The sequence below is a fragment of the Pristis pectinata genome, chromosome 15 (genome assembly GCF_009764475.1).
Source record: "Pristis pectinata isolate sPriPec2 chromosome 15, sPriPec2.1.pri, whole genome shotgun sequence".
Classification (NCBI taxonomy): domain Eukaryota; kingdom Metazoa; phylum Chordata; class Chondrichthyes; order Rhinopristiformes; family Pristidae; genus Pristis; species Pristis pectinata.
This window is the reverse complement of record NC_067419.1, coordinates 37,525,347-37,547,389: the sequence shown is the minus strand read 5'-3', so window position 1 is coordinate 37,547,389 and position 22,043 is coordinate 37,525,347. Positions and strand designations below refer to the sequence as shown.

At 37.7% G+C, this 22,043-nt stretch overlaps 1 protein-coding gene across 1 annotated transcript in view; it reads right to left on the bottom strand.

Moving 5' to 3' along the window:
* The window catches only part of arid2 (AT rich interactive domain 2 (ARID, RFX-like)), a 92,299-nt gene that overhangs the window by 47,483 nt on the left and 22,773 nt on the right, over positions 1-22,043 (bottom strand). The window contains exons 5-6 of the mRNA XM_052030720.1: positions 13,554-13,687; positions 1,372-1,590 (exon numbers count right to left, since the gene is read on the bottom strand). Coding sequence (XP_051886680.1) covers positions 1,372-1,590; positions 13,554-13,687 — 353 coding nt within the window. The remainder of the gene's footprint in view (positions 1-1,371; positions 1,591-13,553; positions 13,688-22,043) is intronic.

Sequence of the window (22,043 nt, the reverse complement as noted above, 5' to 3'; positions counted from 1 at the left end):
GAGCTAACAAAATGTATTGATGAGGACAGCGTGATTGATGTAGTCTACATGGATTTCAGTGAGCGCTTTGACAACTACGTACATGGAACACTGGTCTAGAAGGTTTGAGTCAATGGGATCCAAAATTGGCTTGGTAATAGGAAAGGGTGAAGATGGAAGTTTGTTTTTGTGATTACATTCCTGTGACTAGTGGTGCACCACAGGGATTGGTGCTGGGACCCTGCTGTTTGTTATGTACATTAATGATTTGAATATAAATGCAAGAAGTTTGCAGACAACATGAAAATTGATGGTGTTATTGAATTTGAGAATTGCTATAGGTGACAGAATGTTGGTAAGAGCAGTGGCAGAATGAAATTTAACTCTGGGAAGACAAACTAATGGTAGGTCAAACACAATGAATGGTAGGGCCTTAAGAACTATTGAGGAACCTTGGTATACCGATCCAAGGCACAGGCTGATAAGGCGGCATATAGAATATATTCTCTGCCAATGTAGTGAAGTATGAGCAAAGAGGTTATAGTACAACTTTATATAATATTGGTTACAGCAAAGCTGGAAGTAATGAATGCAGTTTTGATTGCCACGCTGTAAGATGGATGTAATTGCACTGGAGATTCACTGGGAATGTTCCTGGGATGGAGCACTTCAGTTTTAAGGAAAGAGGTTTTAAAAGCTGGGTTTGTTTTCCTTGGAGCAGGGGATACCAAGGTGGAAATCCAAAATAAGTATACAACATTATGAAGGGCACAGATAAGGTAAATAGTAGGAAACATTTCCCTATAGCAGATATATTTAAAACTAGAGGGGAAATTTTTAGGGGCAAGAAGTTTGGAGGGGATCTGAAGAAGAATTTCTTTCAACCAAAGGTTGTTTGAAATCCAGAACATACTCGTGAGGGAATGGTGGAGGAAGGTATTCTCACAACATTCAAGTATCTACACAAGCACTTAAATCACCAAGGCATAGAAGGCTACGGACTAAGTGCTGGGTAATGGCCTACTTCTGTTCTATAAATATCCATTGCTCTACAGATATAAATTAGCATTAAATACTGCTTTAACTTGGTGGCTTTGAATGGTTTTCCTATTGTTCTAAAAATAACAGGAAATCTTGCTGATAAAAAGAAAGAAATGATCAACTATTCCAGAACAACACCTATATACTCTTCAGGGAAGAAGTGTGCAAGAACACCTCATGCATAATGTATCACATTTTGCTTCAAACTTTAAAAATACAGAAATGCAGAATATAAACTAGTACATTTATAAAAAAACTCATTTAACTCACATCTCCTAATGTTTACAATCCCATATTTGAATTAAAATTAGCAACACCAACCATTTTTCAGTATTAAATAAAATAACTTACTGTCATCAAAAACTCCAGCATGTGCAAGTAGTATGGTGGTGATTCTGGGGTCCTTTTCAAGTTGCATTATGTGCTTACTCTCATTTGAGAGAAGAGTGCAAACATTAATTGCAAAATCTACTTCATTAGGGAGTCCAGACATAAGGGAAAGCACCACTTTATTGTAGACACTAACTGTGACAAACTCTGTATTAAGTCCATAGCTTTGCCGAATATAATCTAAGAGAAAAAGAAACAAAAACAATAATAGTGTAAACACATCAAAGCAAAATACAGAATGAGTAAATTTTACAAGTTCAATATAATTGTCTCAATTCAAATGAATTGATATGTTAAACAGCTGAAATACATTCCTTCCATGCATTTTAAACTGAACGAGGGGGGAGAAATTCAATTCAAATTTCTTTTAAACCCGAGGTAATGATTTTACAAAATAATTACTGGCAACATCTTCAAATAGTTACATACATTGGTTGAATATCACTACAACTACTACCATATGTATAAGCCCGCCCTACTATGCACCACTATTTCAGAACCTCAACAGAGCTTTAAAATAAGAGAGATCAGAAAAAAGCCAAACCAAAAGAATAGGCTGACTTTGGCAATTACTACTTTTCAATTTTAAAACTGTTATTGGAAACAGTTATCCATGATATTTATAAAATATACATAAATATTCCAAATTTCCTGTGTGGAAACACATTACTTCTTTCATTTGTCAAGTTACTTTCTAATTTTTTTTGTCAGCTTGAAATAATTTCCTAATGTAATAGGCATGTCTCAGTATATGAAAATATATCTTCATAGTGCCAAAACTGGCAGGAAAGAGCATGATCATGAGATTGTAATTCCAGCTACTGTCAAATGAAAACAGCAAAAGCACAACCACATGTTGAACCAGCAAACCTACATTCAGGCTACTCCTACATATTTATTGGCAAACCACAGACTGAAATTTACTTTGCATTTCAAGATTGCAAACTTAAAATTGAAGGTTAGATCCATAAACTGACATGACAGCCTGCAGAGAAACTCATATTGATTGGTGGATGGACAAGAACAATCAGTTCCACATCCATCCATCTATTACAATGTATTACACAGATAAGACCCACTGTATTTTCAAACTGAAAAGCAAAAAAGGTCCAAGTTATTTTGTTTCTGCTGTCAGTAAAATGATACTGCCCTCCAAAGGCCAAATAAATTAATTCACCCACAACAAAAGTAGAGCAAGTTAGGTAGGAATTTAATTTTGTCACACCCATCTGTCAGAATGCTTTCCACTGTACATCTGACAACTTTCTATAGATGTACAGTGGAAAGCATTCTGACTGGTTGCATCACAGCCTGGTAATGAAAACTCCAATGCACAGGAATGCAAAAGGTGACAGAAAGTGGTGAACTTGGCCAGTTCCATCATAGGTACAGCTCTTTCCACCAAGAGGCACTGTCTCAGGAAGGCAGCATGCATCATCAAGGATCCCCACCATCTGGGCCATGCCTTCTTCTCATTGCTGCCTTCAGCAAGAGGTACAGGAACCTGAAAACCCACAACTCAAGGTTCAACAACAGCTTCTTCCTCACTGCCATCAGGTTCATGAACTGACCTGAAAAACCCTAACATTACCTCAGACTATACATTTTTTTCTCTCTCAATTTTGCACTGGTGGTGTTATGTTTATTTTACACACATGCAAATTATGTATAATTTATATTAATTTAAGTTTGTGAACTTATGTTTGTCTTCATCTTGAAATGTACTGTGCTGCTGCTGCAGAAAGCGAATTTTCATGGCATTTATACCCTGGGTATGTACCCATGAAATGAACTTGAAATTTGAACTTGAACCCACCTTAGAGGTGTACAAGGAGCAACTACAACCAATTTTGCAGAACAAATGTCTGCATCTAATCTGCTTAGGTTTCAACTTAACGCCAAACTGGTTTGAGCTTTTCTTTACACAACTAGATATGATGCAAAACCTCACTGCAATATTAAAATGAAAGCACAATAATCATTACCAACGTGGATTTGCAATTTAGTCTGTCTTATTCATAAATTTCTTAATGTCCAATAGCCTACTCTTGCTGCCCTTATGATTCATCTTCTCCATCCCTCCAATTACAACTCCACCTTAGCACCCAGTGTGTCAAAGTCAAAATTGAGTTTATTGTCATATGCACAAGTACACATATGTACAGGCGGAATGAGAAACTTACTTGCAGCAGCATCACAGGCACAAAGTATCATTCACAAGAAAAACATAAATTGAACATATATTGAACATAATTTGTTTTATATAAAAGAACACAATTAGAAAAAAAAAGTCCATTTTAGTGCAAAGTGATCATAGTGTTGCTAAATTGTAGTGATTAGGGTTGTGCCGATTGGTTCAAGAACCAAACTGCTGAAGGGAAGTAGCTGTTCTTGAATTTGGTGGTGTGGGGCTTCAGGCTTCTGTACCTCCTGCCCGATGGTAGCTGTAGGAAGATGGCATGGCCCAAATGGTGGGGATCTTTGATGATGGATGTTGCCTTCTTGAGGCAGCGCCTCCTCCAAATATTACCGATACTGGGGAGGGATGTACCAGTGACGTATTGGGCTGGGTCCACTATTCTCCTCAGTTTCTTACGTTCCCGTGCATTCGAATTGCCTTACCAGACCATGATGCAATCCGTCAACATCTGTAGAAGTTTGTTAAAAGTGTTCAGTGACAAGCTGAACCTCCATAACCTCCTAAGAAAGTAAAGACGCTGGCGCACCTTCCTTGTGATTGCATCTATGTACTGTACCCAGGACAGGTCATTCGATATGTTAATGCCCAGGAATTTAAAGCTGTTGACTCTCTCCACTGTCGATCCCCCAATGTGGAATGGCGCATGTTTTCCCTCCTTCGCCCCTCCCCACCCTGAAGTCAAAAATCAAGCTCTTTAGTTTTACTGACTTTGAGCAAGAAGTTGTTGTTGTGGCACCACTCAACCAGGTGTCGCATCTCACTCCTGTACTATATAGTCTAGTCACAAAATACAAAGCTATTCAGCACAGGAGACACCAATCAGCCTATCATGTCTGAGCTGGCCAAAAAACAGGTTTCTAGGGTAATCCTAATTTCCAGATCTTGGTCCATAACCTTGTACACTTTGCAAATATTTCCTAAAGGCAGCAAGGTTTCCTGCCTCCATTGCCCATTCAGGCAGAGTGTCCCAAGACGGGGAGGGGAAAACAAATTCTCCTCAGGTTTCCTGAAATCCTTCATCCATTTGTTCATCGTTTACCCCAGCTTGTAGAAGAATCATCCTGTCAGACTTTTCTCTCTAAGTTCCAATCCAATTCCCTTTTAAAGCCACTGACTGATTTTGTATCCACCACCCTGAGGCAGTGAATTTTAGTTGTCCCAGTTACTATTGCTTACATAGGAAAAAGATTGGTTTCATCTGTTCTAAAGCCCATAATCTTATTCTCTTAAGTTTTCTTTCATCCTCCTCCATTCCCAAAAGAACACACTGCAGCCTATCTACTTCTTTCCTAAAACTAATGTTTTAGACATTTCTAGCACGACCTGTCTGATATATTGTATATCCTAATTAAAAGGGAAGTAACCACATTTGTGCATGTATCCAGTGACTTCAGAGATTGGTGGACATCCATTCCGTCCCTCAACAATTCTATCCTACCACTTCTCATAATTCTTCACCTTGTTTGCAATCCCCATCCCAGTAACTGCATTATCTCTTTCTTGAATTGAATTTCAATTGCCATTTTCCTATCTGACCAGTCCAATATTTTCTTGCAGCTGCAGGCTTTTTCAAAATCAACCTCATTTTTGTACTTATTCCTGGGTGTATTGGTAAAGGTCAAAATAACCAGTACCCTGTTGGATAAATTATATTGAGAGCATCTAATTGGGTACCTGCAGTGATTTATTCTGCTGAAACTAAAGAAAAAATTTGATCTGGGAGCCTGCCCATTCCAGGACACTATTACAGTCCACCTTGCAGTTACATCTGGTTTGGCAGCATAAGGAATTCATGATCCTACAAATTTTTTTTCCAAGGTACACTAAAGGAAACTGTAAGAGATTTCCCACAAAATGTTGTGCGCTCAATTCCAAAGCAAAATAAAGAGTCAGGAGTCTAGAAATGAGATTTCGTCACATTTTGGTGCATTAAAACATCATATAATTTAGTGCTAACACCAAAGTGTTATCCTTGAAAAACAAAATGTTGGCCAAGAAGACTTAAAACCGCACAGGGTGGTTTACAACCTGAAAGGTGTGCTAAAAATTAATTCTATTGTAGGTTACAGTTCTACTACTGTTCATCCTGACGGTAACACACTCAGTTTACTGCAGCAGTGACAGAGGACATCATTGTGTGTTGTTGGTGCCGGACTGTTAAAGGCACACTACCCATGACAGTCAGGCACCAGCAACACGTACAATGGCTGCATGGAGGAAACAGAGGCTACGAAGGAGAGAATTCCCAGGCAGCTGGGGTAGTGACAGCTACCACTGAGACTGTTCAAAATACAAAGAATTGTCAGAAAGTTTTTTGAAGAGCTTTCCAGATCGACAACACCCAGACATACACCACATAAAGACAGTGCCTTCCTTGATAAAGGAGACCACAATGTACCTAATGGGCAGAGGGGCCACCAAGAATAAACTATCACAAAAGTGCGAAACACAATTTCAAGGTATCTGTTAACCATCATTACCTACCATGCTGCTGCATCATTGTAAAGCTATTTCAGCCCCAGCTTACAAGTCTAACTAATTTTCCTCTTTTGCACTATTAAAATATTTTTGTAACTTAGAGTAATTTTTAGGTCTTTGTCTTGTACTGTACTGCTGCCACAAAACAACAAATTTCACAACATATTTCAGTGATAATAAACCTGATTCTGATTTCAGGACTGGTTATCCATTTCCCTCTGCTGAGAAGAGGCAAACACAAAATAGGATGGAGGAGGCATGATCATGACAATAGACAACAATATACTGTGCCCAACAGCCCCTAAACCACCTCAGTCTGACTTTGTAGGGGATAACCAAATTAGATCAGGGGGGTTACATCTTACAGGCACTATCCAATCGCAATCTGGCAACAAGTGTAGGGAATCTCGTGCAGGGCCTCGCCAGTGGGAAGGTGTACTGCCCGGAAGACTTGGATGAGAGTCGCAATTGGGATGTTTTCATGACAAAGCTGAAGCAGATGCACAGCAAGATGCAGTGAAATATTGTCAGGCCTACCTGGCCAAATGCACAAGATAACAAGTACGAAGGAGTCCATCTCTATACTCTAACAGGAGGTGTGCGGAACCAGGAGACCATGATCTATTCCTGAAGGCCATTCATACTTCTTTGCAAGGCTCAGTACAAATTCCACCACACAGCACTTACTGGTACAGGTGACATCTGCGGTATAAAATGCACAGATGATTGCCACACCATATTTTTCAGCCTCTGTGCAGTGTCCCCATGATCTAGCTAGATGTCTGATCTCTGCCACAGGGGAGCAGTTTGAAGCTCTGAAGGGAACACTGATTTGCTACCAGGGAGCAGCTTCTTGTCATTACTGAACATGGAGACACCACCCAGGAATAGATAGCCATACTCAATGCACAGCAAAATTTCATTCATAAGCAGATTGGGTGCTCTCACTGGACTCAGGTTGCAAACAAGGAGCAGCTTGCAGCCGTCCAAGAGCAAAGGTATACTGCTTGTTAGTAGCGAGCTGGTCTACAAGAACAAAGGCCCTGTAATCCTATGAAAAATGAGTCTCTTGTGGGAGCAGAAACTCACCTGCAGGAGCAGCAACATTCTTTCCCTCTTTCTCCATCTCCACACCTAACACAGCTCTTCATACGAGCAGAGAGCTAACTCAAAGAGCAAAAACAACAAGATCTTTCAACTAGATCAGTTCCAGGTATGGAAATAATGATCTTGCAATCTGAATGTACCTTCAGGACACTGATGCTCCCCCTCACAAGGGCACTTCATCTCCTACCATGATTTCTCAGACACCAATCCCAGACTACCTGGGCAGCAGTCCAAAACTAGGGCAAGTAGTCCTCTGAGTCATCACAGACATCTGTGCAGACTCAGAAGTGGGCCAATCTTCCAGCAGCCATACAGGGGTCCCTGTGAAAGTCCTAGTCATTGAAACCCAAGCATGCACCTCAACTAGTATATTTATGCTCCACCCTCTCCTGATCTAACTATCAGTAAAACTGTATTTCCTTAGAACCATAGAACCATACAGCACAAAACAGGCCCTTCGGCCCACCGTGTCATTAATGTCCTCACCCAGCTTTCCTTTCAATGCATCACTACTGTACAGGCTAATTCCCGAGATGAGAGGATTGTCCTCGTAAGAAAGGCGAAGCAGTTTAGCTCTGTATCCCCTGAAGTTTAGAAGAATGAGGGGTGACATTATCAAACATATAAAATCCTAAGGGGGCTTGACAGAATAGATGTTGAGATGTTTTCACTAATGAGAGAATCACAAAAAAGGGAACAAAGTTACAAAATAAGGGGCTGATCACTTAAAACTAAGGTGCACAGAAATTAATTCCCTCGGAAGATAGTGAATCACTGGAATTCTCTGCCCCAAAGGATGGTCGAGGCCCGATCATTAGATATATTTATATTGTAGATATATAAATACCTGAAAGATTGGGGGATTGAATGAGGGAGTAGGTTTGAAGAGCCTGGTGGCCTACTCTTGCTCCCATTTTCTTGTGTTTGCTTGTAGTAACAAGTTTTGTATTATCAATGACAAATAGAAAAAGATGTTTCCTCCAAATTCCTAATTTGATTTCTTAGCCATTATCACTTAATGATGTCTCTAATTTTGCTCTCCCCCTCAATGGAAACACAGTGTCTATTAAAACCTTCATAATTTTAAAGAACACTATTAACTCACTTCTCACCTTTTCCTAATAAATTGCAAAACAACAAAATGTTACACATCTGTAAATCCTTTCTTGTACTTCTCCACTATTTTTTGTAATGAGAATACTCAGTGCTCTACTACAGGTTTGATCCTAACTTTATCCCGCTAGAGAAAAAGAGCATGTATGAATTACCAAAGACAAGGTATTTGCGATCCTAGAGTACATTAAAGGTGATAAATCCCCACGGCCTGACCAAGTGCATCCTTTTGGGAAGCTTAGGATGAAATTGTGGAGGCCCTTACATCATCTTTAGCCACAGGTGAAGTTCCAGAAGACTGGAGGGTAGCTAATGATGTACCATTATTTAAGAAGGGAAGCAAAGAGATGCCAGGGAGCTACAGGCCAGTGGGCGTGACATCAGTCGTGGGGTATGTTACTGGAGGGGATTCTGAGGTAACAGGATTTACCAACATTTGAATAGACACAGATGAATTAGGGATAGTCAGCATGGCTTTGTGTGTGGGAAATTCTCTCACAAATCTGTCAGACTTTTTTTTTGAAGAGGTAATCAAGAGGGTTGATTAGGGCAGGACAATGGACATTGCCTATATGGACTTCAGCAAGGCCTGTGACAAAGTCCTGTATGGAAGGCAATATCACATTGAACCCAGGGAGAGCTAGCCAAGTGGATACATAAATGGCTTGATGGCAGGAAGCTGAGGAAGATGGTAGAAGGCTGTTTTTCATACTGGAGGCCTGTGACTAGTGGTCTGCCACAGGGATCAGTGCTGGGCCCATTGCTGTTTGCCAATTACATAAATGATTTGGATGAAAATGTACAAGGCATGCTTACTAAGTTTGCAGATTGCACTAAAGTAGGTGGTATCATAGACAGTGAAGAACGTTATCAAAAATTACAAGGGGGATCTTGATCAGCTAGGTAAGTGGGCCAAGGAATGCCAAATGGTGTTCAATCAGATAAGTACGAAATATTGCCTTTTGGGAAATCAACCCAGGGACCTAGGAGTACAAGTACAAAGATCCCTGAAAGTGGTATCACAGGCAGACAGGGTGTTGAAGAAGGTGTCTGGCATGCTGGCCTTCATCAGTCAGGGCAATGAGCGTAGGAGTTGGGACATTATGTTGCAGTTGTACAGGATGCTGGTGAGGCCGCACCTGGAGTAGTGTGCAGTTTTGGTTACCCTGTTATAGGAAGGATATCATTAAGCTGGAAAGAGTGCAAAGAAAATTTATGAGAATGTTGCCAGGTCTTGAGGCCTTGAGTTACAGGGAGAGGTTTTATAGGTTAGGACTTTAATCATCAAGAGCGTCGGAGACTGAGGGGTGACCTTACAGAGCTGTATAAAATCATGAGGGACATAGATAGGGTGAATGCACACAGACTTTATCCCAGAGAAAGGGAATCAAGAACTAGAGGGCATTTGTTCAAGGTGAGAGGGGAAAGATTTAAAAGGACCCGAGGAGCAACTTCTTCACAGAGAGGGTGGTGCACATATAGAATGAGCTGCCAGAGGAAGTGTAGAGACAGGTACAATAATAACATTTAAAAGACACGTGGACAAGTATATGGATAGGAAAGGTTTAGAGGGATATTGGCCAAACATGGGCAAATGGGACTAGCGTAGATGGGCATCTTGATAGGCATGGATCTGTTGGGCCTGTTTACCTGCAGTATGACTCTGAAAAGTAAACCCAATAGGCATTAAAGCATTACACTGCATCACTACTTTCAATAATGCAATTTTATATTTGCAGATCCTTTTGATCTCCTACACAATATTTATGTTATTCTATAGGCAATATTTGATTTCTACAGTGCATAGCAAAATACAGCAGCTCATATTTATTACTGGAGGCACATCAGCAGTAGTAGTTTCTATCCATGCTACAGTGCAAGGATTGTTTGAAAGGAGATACAAGTTAACTAGATTGCAAAGTCAAATGATGACTTTGATACTACCATCCTCTCTTGCACTTCAGTTTGAATCTGATCAGCATAGTTTAAGTAAAAAATCTTAACTGAGATCTGAATATATTTGATATAATCCCTCAATTGGTCCATGTAATTTCCAAAGTAAATGCCTACAGTAAGGTGGCTTGCACCATAACCATCTAGGTTGCAATCCTTGTGTAATATTGCAATCCATTTAACATTCAAGAGGTTCTTCCAGTCTTGGTTCTTGAATTCCTATCTGGCAACAATCCTGCTGTTTTCTATGCAATCTTCTATTTAATAACGTTTTTCAATCTCTGTTCAGCACATCGCAGTGATTTCTGAACTGTTTGAATGAATTTTCCAGGTTTCACACAATAAATCAATGGAAAGGAAAAAAATAAACTATTTGTTAAACCTCTCATAAGCTGTGATTACATTCTTCAAACAAGTTTAAAGCCAAAAATTCAGCTCCAAATTGATTTTGATCATTATTACAATTAACATGTTCATATTAGCTAGACTTAAACTGGACTAAATAATACTATGCTTTGTTATACTATGAGGAAAGACAAGCAAAAATCAATGCCTTAAGCCACAGTCTGTGGTTCAATTGGGATTGTGGTCATTTAGCCTCAAGAGAACTATACTTTTTTCCTGCATGGACATTCTCCTAATTACAAGATGATTAATTTAATCCCACGTGGAATGATCTTGAAATTTTCAGCTACAACACTAATCAAGAATGAACAACTGACAATAAGCTACAATGCAGAGTATTGCTTAAAACTCTTTATTGTTCTGAGCAATTCAATACAACTGTGTGGCACTTCATTCTCATGTGGTTAACCTCTGTCTTCTTTTCACCCATAGAAGACAGAGGGTGGTAGTAAATGGAGAATATTCTGCCTGGAGGTCGGTGACCAGTGGTGTTCTGGGACCCCTGCTCTTTGTGATTTTTATAAATGACTTGGAGGAGGATGTGGAAGGGTGGGTTATTAAGTTTGCAGATGACATGAAGGTTGGTGGTGTTGTGGAGAGTGTAGAAGATTGCTGTAGGTTACAACAGGACACTGATAGAATGCAGAGCTGGGCTGAGAAGTGGCAGATGGAGTTCAGCCCAGAAAAGTGTAAAGTGGTACACTTTGGAAGATCGAATTTGAAGGCAGAATACAAGGTTAATGGCAGGACTCTTAGCAGTGTGGAGCAACAGAGGGATCTTGGGGTCCAAGTCCATAGATCCCTCAAGGTTGCCACTCAGGTTGATAGGGTTGTTAAGGCGACGTGTGGTGTGTTGGCTTTCATTAGTCAGGGTATTGAGTTGAAGAGCCACCAGGCAATGTTGCAGCTCTATAAAACTCTGGTTAGACCACACTTGGAATATTGTGTTCAGTTCTGGTTGCCTCATTATAGGAAGGATGTGGAAGCTTTAGAGAGGATGCAGAGGAGATTTACCAGGAAGTTGTCTGGATTGGAGAGCATGTCTTATGAGGATAGGTTGAGTGAGCTAGGGATTTTCTCTTTGGAGTGAAGGAGGATGAGAGGTGACTTGATAGAGGTGTACAAGATGATAAGAGGCATAGATCGAGTGGACAGTCAGTGGCATTTTCCCCAGGGTGAAAATGGCTAACACAAGGGGGCATAATTTTAAGGTGATTGGAGGAAGGTATGGGGGGGGATGTCAGAGGCAAGCTTTTTTTTTAAACAAAGTGTGGAACGCACTGCCGGCAGAGCTGGAGGAGGCAGATACATTGGGGACTTTTAAGAAACTCTTAGATAGGCACACGAATGATAGAAAAATGGAGGGCTATGTGGGAGAGAACCCTGAAGGGCCTGTACTGTATTGTAATGTTCTATGTTAACTTGATAGATTTGAAGACACAACTGAAGCATCAGATAAGGTGGACTAGTTTGGGGGGAGGGGAATTAACATACATCACCAGAACAGTAAAAGAAATTTATGTATCTCAACCAAAAAAAAGCATTTGGAAATAATTTATAAAGTACTATAGAAAATAGTGGCAGGGAAATCTAAATTTTAGAACTTCAGAGGAGCCACAACAATAAGCTCACCACATGAAGCTTCCAAATTCATGCTGAACAGACACAAGGCCTACAAGAATTATACACTCTTTATTAGAAATGTAGCTGAAACTTCAGGAGTGATTTATCAACAACTGATGAGACTAAATGACTTCAAATTAGAGATTAACCAGTATTTGTAAACTAAGTGAAATTGCACATCATGCTGGTAAATCAAGGTTGAGCAGTAAATTAAAGATGATGTTGAATTTCAACTGAATTTAAAAAATGGTGGCACTGAAGAAATAATGAAATAATTCACTTTTCCAAATATGTTCCTCAAAATTAAACACACTTGCCAACTCCCTAACTATGAAGGCCTTCTTACATAAATTGTAATACCTAAATGTACGTGACTATATAGATGGAGATATGGTTGGAAAAATACAAATGAATTTAAGTTCACCACATTCAAATCATTTTTTTGATTATGTACCAGGCTAAAGGCACCACAAACTAAATTTCTGGAGATGGAATTCACAAGCTCTTTACTGACATCAAGAAGTTCTAGCCATTTCTTCATCTTGTAAATTCAAATTCCTCTCTAAAAACTGTTAAGGGTATTGCTAGGCAATTCTCCAGCAAATTTCCTGTAAGATCATTGGCGAGGGTGTTCTCCAAGTTTGCCACAATAATTAAACATATTTGTTATTATTTCTAAACTGCCAAAATAAAATTCAAGACATTTTAGTTGTTTTTTATATATATAAAGAAAGCATTATGGCAGGCAAACAATTTATTCAAAATTAAGAAGCCCTACACCATGCACAAGAAAGTTGCAGCCCTACCTAATTCAGCAATATATCTGCTGATTATATATCCATGAAGTACTTGTTACCTACATAACAAAACAACTGAGACACGCAAAGAATACTGGTTTAAAGCAAAAGCAGTGGATTACAAAGGATAATGCACAAATTAATTATGCAATTAAAAACATTTGTTCCATTTCCAGATAACAGATAAACATGGGTTCATAAAGGCATTTTATTATTTACAATTTATTACTATTATCTTTGAACCCCACTAAAGGGCAAATTAATCAGAAACTGACATCTGTAATATTGCAAATGACTTAAAGCCTATAAACCCCCATCTTTTTACCAGCTGAAAATAATGTTCTGAAGATTCCAGTGACTGGTGTTAAGCAATGAAATTAGATATTTCATAAAATATGTAAGGTTGTTATACTTCTACCTTTGGTGCAGCAGCACTAAACCAGTAATACGATTTAATAATCATTTACCTGACAAGATATGCTGCTGGTAACTGTATGATGAAGGTACCCCACCAACAGGAACCGGTCCCCGTTGACCGCCTGAACTAAGCTCGTCATCGTCTTCCCCGAAGTGATGTACCTTTTCATAAGCTTCAAGGTAACTGCAATAAATCAAAATATTATCAATGCACAGCACCAAATATCATGATTATCAGCAACTAAGGATATTGATTTTAGAACTTAAAACCAAGCAACACATTTGCCAGTTTCAAAATCAATGTTCTCCTTTGCTGTCAAGATTGTACCTTTAAATTAATTTGAATAATAAACAGGGAATAAATACCTCATTATTTACTACAAATTCTCCTTTGGTGTTAAACCAACAGAATAAATTTACAAACTTTGTAATTAACATGCACTTAAAATACAACTATCATCGGAATCGGCACAGTCCATTATTTTACAATTTCACCAACGCCAGAGGATAACTGCATTATAGAAATCTCAGAAATACTATTATTGTGGATATTTAGCTTTCACAATGGTTCCCAAAAAGCCATCAGACCATAACATTTAATAGACAATGAATTGCACTTGGAGTATACTAAGAAAATTTATATTTCTTTTAAGCCATAACCGACACACATGGAGGAAGGGAGAGGAAATGTAATCAGTTCTATTTATATTTTTAAATTTCAAATTCAATTCAATGATCTTTAAAAAAAACATTTCTGTAAGTGGTTAATGATTGGTGATAGAGGGTGACAGGAGACAGAATTTGTTCTTTTGCAGCCACAACCAAGATGAAGAATAGAAATTGCTGAACACACCAAACAATTTCATATACTACGGTTCTATTGTAAATCAATTACAATGGTATGTCATGTTAGGATGATTCCATATAGAATTTATTCCATTCATCTCCCATAAATATGGCAAGATTTTAATCATGTCCTGGCTAAATGGTTAAAATTTTAATTGAAAATATGCTTCATGTTGAAAGCCAAGACATTTAAGGGATTACATGATCAACAAAATCACTGTGGTTATCAAACTTAACAACAAATTAAATACAGCCAATAGACTATGAGAAATTCAAAGCCTAATCAATCATGTTATTTAATAGCTGAAAGAAATCTCTCACCAACTTGGAAAACTCTTCCCCCCCCCCCCCCCCCCCCGGCCAAAAAAAATGAAGAGAAACTCTAGCCATTATGTCGAAATTGGGGTTCGGAATAGATCAACCTTTACCCCCAACGATCTGTTGTATTAAGCAAATTACAGAACACCAAGGGAGAGTGCAGAAGAAATTCACTAGGTTGTTGCCTGGGATGGAATATTTCAGTTAGGAGGAGAGACTGAATAGGCTAGGTTTGCTTTCCTTGGAACAGGAGACTAACAGGGTCCTGATAGAGGCAAACAAAATTATGAGACATAGATTGGGTGAATAGTAAGATACATTTCCCCATGGCAGTGGGATCCAAGGCCAGAAGGCACAGGTTTAAGATGAGGTTTAGAGGGGATCTAGTAAAGAAATTTTTCACCCAGAAGGTGGTTGAAATATGGATGCACTGCCCTAGAAGGTGGTGGAGGCAGATATTCTCACATTTAAGCAGCATCTGGAAGAATACTTGAATCACCAAGATATTGCAGGCTACCCACCAAATACTGGTAAGCTCAGCGGATCATGGCTCTTCAAGTACACATCCAAGTACTGTTTAAGGTTTCTCCATCCCTCAGGCAGAGTGCTCCAGACTCCCTCTACTCTCTGGGTGAAAACATTTCTTCCTCACCTCCCCCTAATCCTTCTATCAGTTACTTTAAACTTATGACCCCCTGGGCTTTAACCCCTCTGCCAAGTGTAATAGATCCTTCCTATTTGCTCTTTCTACATACCTAAACTATTTAATCTCATGCTTCTTCATGTTTCAGTTTTTCCCTGTTATGGTCATTTTGTAGAGAAGCAAAAAAAATGAAGCATTAATGATCATTTTGTGAATGAGGCTTTCACTTAGCATACTTCTGCATAAATTTCTTTAACTAACCAAGCAGCAAGCAGCCATCAGGATCAATTTACTAAGACATCAATTCTTTTTAGTTGCAGCTGCTATGCCATTTAATGATAAAGCTTACAATGCTGAATGTAGATGTTTATATTCTAAGACAACTAGTCACCAAGCTAAAACTTACCACACTCTTAATGAAAAATTTACTGGTTCAATATTGAAGTTTATCCAAGATTTGAAAGACACTTTAAAATCTTTAAATCTGCCAAAGTATTTTTTTAAAAGAGCTAATGGGGTCTAAACCTCATTTTTCATAAACTCATATCTGGCCTATTTACAGCATGGTGACTTTAATCCCATGATTGACTGATTATTGAAATCAGATTTTGTTTAACCTACATTTATTCATTTCATACCCAGAGGTTTCTGCCCAAAAATCACAATTTCTCCAGAAAGTTACAAACACAAACGCACCTGGAGAAAGTTGATGTTTACTTTACAATTAATGTAAAAATCATAAAGTGAATGAGAGGAATAAGATCAATTAAATTTTCAAAGTGCGAACTGTCTGCATGTGTGACAAAAATTGTTATTTATGATGCCATTCCATTGACTGCACTAAATTAAGGAGACTCAGGATACCACTTTAAATATTCTCAATAAATACAAGAATATGGGTTCCATGCATCTTTTTAAAATTTGCATAATTAGTTTTAAAATCTTGTGTCTGATGAAAATGCTGACCTTTTATTCAGGCTTATCTAAGATAGATTCATAGAGAAATGGAGCAAGGAAACAGGCCCTTTGGCTCACTGGGTCCACACTGACCATCAACTACCCATTTAATGACCTCTTTTCAACAAATTGGAGAGAAGTTTTCCATTCATGAAAAATACCATGATAGTGCATTAAATGTCCCACAATGCCACTCAAAGTCCTGCAGTGAAATCATCCTTCTATGATAATTTTTGCTCATCATTTCTCATAACTAACTGACTGCATGATTATTTGCTGCAAAAGCTGCTTATGCTACTCTTGGCAGCAAAAGTAACTGCAAGTACAGACTGTACAGAAGAAACATTCCAGTGCTTGAAATTTAAGATCCCAAGATTGATGATACAAATAGAAAGTAGATTTACAAATATCTCTAAGAAGATGTAGAGAATAATACCCAAAATTGTACTTACAGACACTGGAGCTACCCAATTTTCTTATGATTTGAGTTTGGGGTGGGGAAAACAGGAGAGCAAAAGTGAAGCAACAACTTTTAAATTTTTTTTTTAATTTTATTTACAGCGTGGTAACAGGCCCTTCAGGCCCAACGAGTCCACGCCGCCCATTTTAAACCCAAATTAACCTTCCCGTACGTCTTTGGAATATGGAAGGAAACCGAAGCACCCGGAGGAAACCCACACAGACACGGGAGAACGTACAAACTCCTTACAGACAGCATGAAACATAACTTACAGCTGCAAACTTTAGACTACCAGATAAGGGTCATAGTTACTTGAAACTTCTTGTGACCTTTTACTAAAACATTCCCATTTTAATTCTTAAGCTTGCTTAACTAGCATTTCTTATGTTGCACACAGATACACACATCTGCATTTTAGTCAAAAGAAAAGTTTGGCAACATGTGTGTAAATGTCAACAAAAGCACAAGTTGTTTGAAATAATACAGATATACACCAATAGAATAGCTACTACATGAAAGTATAAATTTCACTGTTTTAGTTTTTTGTAATACAACTAAAGAGCATACTGGTAATAACAGTAGAAAAATATATACATGGAAATGAGCAAGTAAGAAAATTCATTTTCTTCAGCAAAAATCTACTATTTTACATACACTTCTGAATATCTGCTTAAATTACATCACTTAAATTCATTGGTATTGGTTTATTATTGTCACTTGTACCGGGGTACAGTGAAAAACTTGTCTTGCATACCGATCGTACAGGTCAATTCACTACACAGTGCAGTTTCATTGAGTTAGTCCAGAGTCCACTGATGTAGTACAGAGTAAAGTGTCACAGCTACAGAGAAAGTGCAGTGCAATAAGGTGCAAACTGGTGTTTAACTGCTGTTACCCATATTCAAAATTATTTTATACTGTGTGTGCAATTTGTGTCTTATTTAGTAACATCTATTTCAAACAGTTCTTCATCCATACACTGCATTATCCAGGGCTTCCATGTAGGCACTGCATAAGGATATGCAAATATACTAAACAATTTGAACAAGTTGATCATTCTGCCGCATTTTTTGAAAATTCCACATCTCTATATACTTATCACTGAGGTTTTCCAATAATTTAGCATGTTGAAGTCAGATTCCTTTTGTACCTGCAACATCCACATACTAGTCATGAAAGGAATGAACAGTTAGGATTTAATTGCAGAAGCTGACTGATCTTTCCCATAATCTGTATGTGTAACATTCAGACCTTACAAACTGCAATTCTGCATCTCCGATATCAAACATATAATCTGACATCAGCCACCATATACCTACATTTTTCTTAAATCAAATCAAATCCAACAACAGCATCTACTATTCACAAAACTGAAAAAGGAAATGAATCCCTTCTGTACATGATAACAGAACAATCCTCACTTTGGGATATTCTTTTTAATTTTTACTGGATCCTGGGAGATTGAAGACAAGAGAGGAGAAGCATTGGCCCAATTTTTAGAGTAATAATAGCCTCACTTCTATCAGCATTCGCCATTATTATGAGGCAAATCAATCAACTATCTCGAGTCTTGTGCAATAGTTAAACACACAAATCTGGAACCTGCTGTCAAGTAGTACCTGGCTCCTCCAAAAGGTACAATGAATGTAATAGCTGAATTTGCTCACTAGCCCTGCATGAACAGAAGCCATGAAAGTTAGGATTAGTGCATTCAGGATTAAGTGAGAGTTTAAAATGGCACAATACAATGTTAAACTATTGATAAACCTGCCTGGCCTAGACACTTAATTTTCCCAAGTGTGGAATTTCAAGTACTCAAAAAAATAAATTACAGGTAAAGGCTTTTTAATTTTTTTTAAACTTTCCCATCTGTCCGATTTTTCTCTCAATCTCATTTGTAATTTCCCACAGGTTTCAGTGTTTTCACAAGTTAAATTTCATATTTGTTTTAACTTCCCAATTTGAACTCTGTGTATCTTAGAAAGGATTCTTAAATCTGATTGGCTGAAGAGCTTTGCTGTTCTGCACACTGCTCAGAAACAGCACAAGTACTGTGCAGGGTGTCCCATTCTGGAGTATCTGCAGAGAAAGTCTGCACCCCAATATCAGTCATACCCTTGGGCAGCAGTCAGCAATATAAACAGCAAGTACAGTTCCTTCATAGTAGAACTAGTCTGAACTTTATTTTTCCTTTTAATGCTATGTTTACATAAAGAGAAAAGGAAAACTATACTATAATTAATAGCAGATACACTTATTTTAAATCTGAAAACCTAGAACTCAACACACCAAGCACTGAATGAGGAATCAATGTGCAACAAAAAAACTGACAAAACAGTACAAGTTTCTGGTAAATTCTGACCATTAGTTTTAAGTTTACTACATCATAAAAGTACACCTCCCAGAGAAAATGATCTGACTTGGATGTAAACAAGATTTTTTTTTAACCACAACCCTTTTACCTAGATTAATTATTTTTTTAAAAAATGAGTAATAGCAGAATGGATAGTACTTGATATACAAGTTTTAAAAAACTACTAAAACACAAACTTTTCAAGTAAGTATCTCAATTTGGCAATCCTAACGGTATGCATAATAGAAAACCACTTTACTGTCTTTGCTACAGTTGTCAATTTATTAATTATAAATTATGTCATCATCCAGTGAAAACATTGCAATCTTTCTGTTGATTCAGAAAACAGGTAACTCAGAAAACTGATTTGTTCTTCCATCAAAAATGGCCAAATCATATGCAAATAAAAGGCATTTATTATAATGTGGTTGCTTTATCATGAATATAGTAGGGGCAACATCATACATCCATTCATATGGATGGATACACAAACAATGGTTATATAAAACACAAGACAAAGAACATAACTGATTTGGTGAGGGAGCCAGGGTGGAGTTGGGAGATGAAGAGTTATTTGGCTTCTACACATCTCCAAGTTAAAGCCTAAATGGATGGCAGGTAATGAAAGGAGAAAAACAGAAAAAAAAATCTTGAATGATTTTAATCATATTAAGACTCTCTCCTTTAACTCCACAATTTTACAGAAAGATATAGCAATCTTTACCACAAGGTGAGGAGAGGAACAAAATATTTTACTAGTTATCCAATTTCTCTTTGAAGATTATCAAGAACTTTGTCTTTTTTAAATCAGATAAATGAATTATAAAGGAAGATTTTCAGAAATTATTCAGGAATCTTTCTTCTGAATAGGATAAATGGCATTTGCAGATGTCTGGAAGTGGCAAGGGATGATACAGCAGCCTATCCTACAATATTAAAAGCAATTCCTCTTCTGAAAATGTGCCATTTAAGGCAATTGTATTAGAATGTAATGAACCCACACTGCTTTTTGTATATGTATGTCCAAGTCTTTTAGCACAATATATATCATTGTGAAATAGATAACATTGAGCTTATGAAATCATCCTGACTTTGCCAACCATTAAGGATTGTTTCTATATTTTATCCCGAGACAGACATCATTCCCCACGATACAAAAGCAAAAACTACCAACTGTGAAGTAGTACAGGCTGTCCCCCAAGTACCTGACTTATGGACACCTGTAAATACCAATGAGCTCCCATAATATTATTAAATTCAGAAGTCCGATGCATGTACATACATTCATTCTTATGAATGGCAGAACTAGTTTCCTCTTTCACTTTTAGTAATTGTGCTTTCTTAATAGTCATAAAAACAAGTGATTTTGATGCCATTCATTACAATAGTGTTGAGGTATGGTTACCACATCCAGTGATTTTTGTGTATTTTCCGACATGAACAAAATCAACAAAAGGATATCTGTAAAAATGGAACCAGTCTGTGACCTAGGGACAGCTGTATATTCACTATGTACCAGGAGGGAAGGTCATACATGAGCACAGAAGGCATGTATATCTGATGCTGAAAGACTTGAGTGCTGAGACAGAACAAAAGAAAAAAATGAATCTTTACATTTTCTGCTGCAATTGGTGAACTGAACAATTATTCATCAAAACGTGAGCTGTAGGCTTTTCCTCTGTAAAAGCTCCGAGTTCCACTAGTGCTGATTTACTTCACTGAGGGAATTTAAGAACTATGAAAGAATATAATTATGAATTTTACATATGGCTTGCTGAAAAAGCAAAAAAAAATCAAAAGCATTTTTTAACTAGTGAGATTTGGAGATAATATATTGAATTAGCTGAATGAAGTTAAAGAGTAAAATCTTGTTTCAAAGTATTCTTTAGTTCCTGCATCAAACCTATTCAGATAATACTGCAAAATATGAATCCAAGTAAATTATTTAATTTTCCAAAATATCTAAATTTCTCTGAAACATTAACCTAGATTTGTGAATGCCAAGTGGATACGAACATTTATCTATAAAACCTAAACAAGACAAATCAAAAATGCCTATTTCCTGGTACTTCAATTAAAATTTTATTTTTAGGTGTTGAAAATTCTTATGGCCCCAAAGTACAAATTATCTTAAGCAGCAAAATATTTCTACTACACAAACCTGATTTCATTAAAGCAGGAGAATCAGACTGAGTCCTTGACAAAAAGGTGTCAGGAACTCAATGGACTGAGTGGCCTCTTCCTGCACCATAATGATTCTATGGTTCCATTTGGTTCATGGGAAATTATATTGCAAACTCATAACCAATCATTTTTTCCTATTGTGGCATTCTGATAACCTGTATGGCTATGAACCAAGTGCTATAATTGGGAGAAAGTTGGAGAGAGGTATCAAATTATCTATGCACAAACAAGCTCAGCTGAATGGGCTCCTGTGTTTCTATGATTCTGATGTGAAATGGCCCCTAAAGAAGTTTGGGACCCTTCTCCTAGCCTCTATTCTTTATCTAATGCAACCAGCAGACCCAAGTGCTCAAGACTTTGTCCCCAAATCTTATCACACAACAGGATCAGTTTCTTTCAAAATTCCTTCCACAGTTTACTCATAATGTTTTCCTCATTACAAGACCACATTTTCAGTGTTTACTAATCCCATAATCCACCTCTGTTGCTCTCTAATGCACATCATGTCCCAGGATCAGTTCTGCATTAATTCCATATTCCGTCCAAATGTTCCTTGAATCTCTTTTCATTTTTGTGCTTTTAGAGCCTGGGGTAAAGCCTGCCAATAGTCCCAGAGGAACAGATTCACAACTAAAGCAATGCATGTTAATAAGGCCATAATATTGCAAAGCACTGCAGTTCATTTCTAGAGCAATAGAATCAAAACAAAATCAGGAAGTATGTTAATCCTATACAGAACTTTACTTAGATCACAATTCTCTCCACAGCTCTGATCTTCT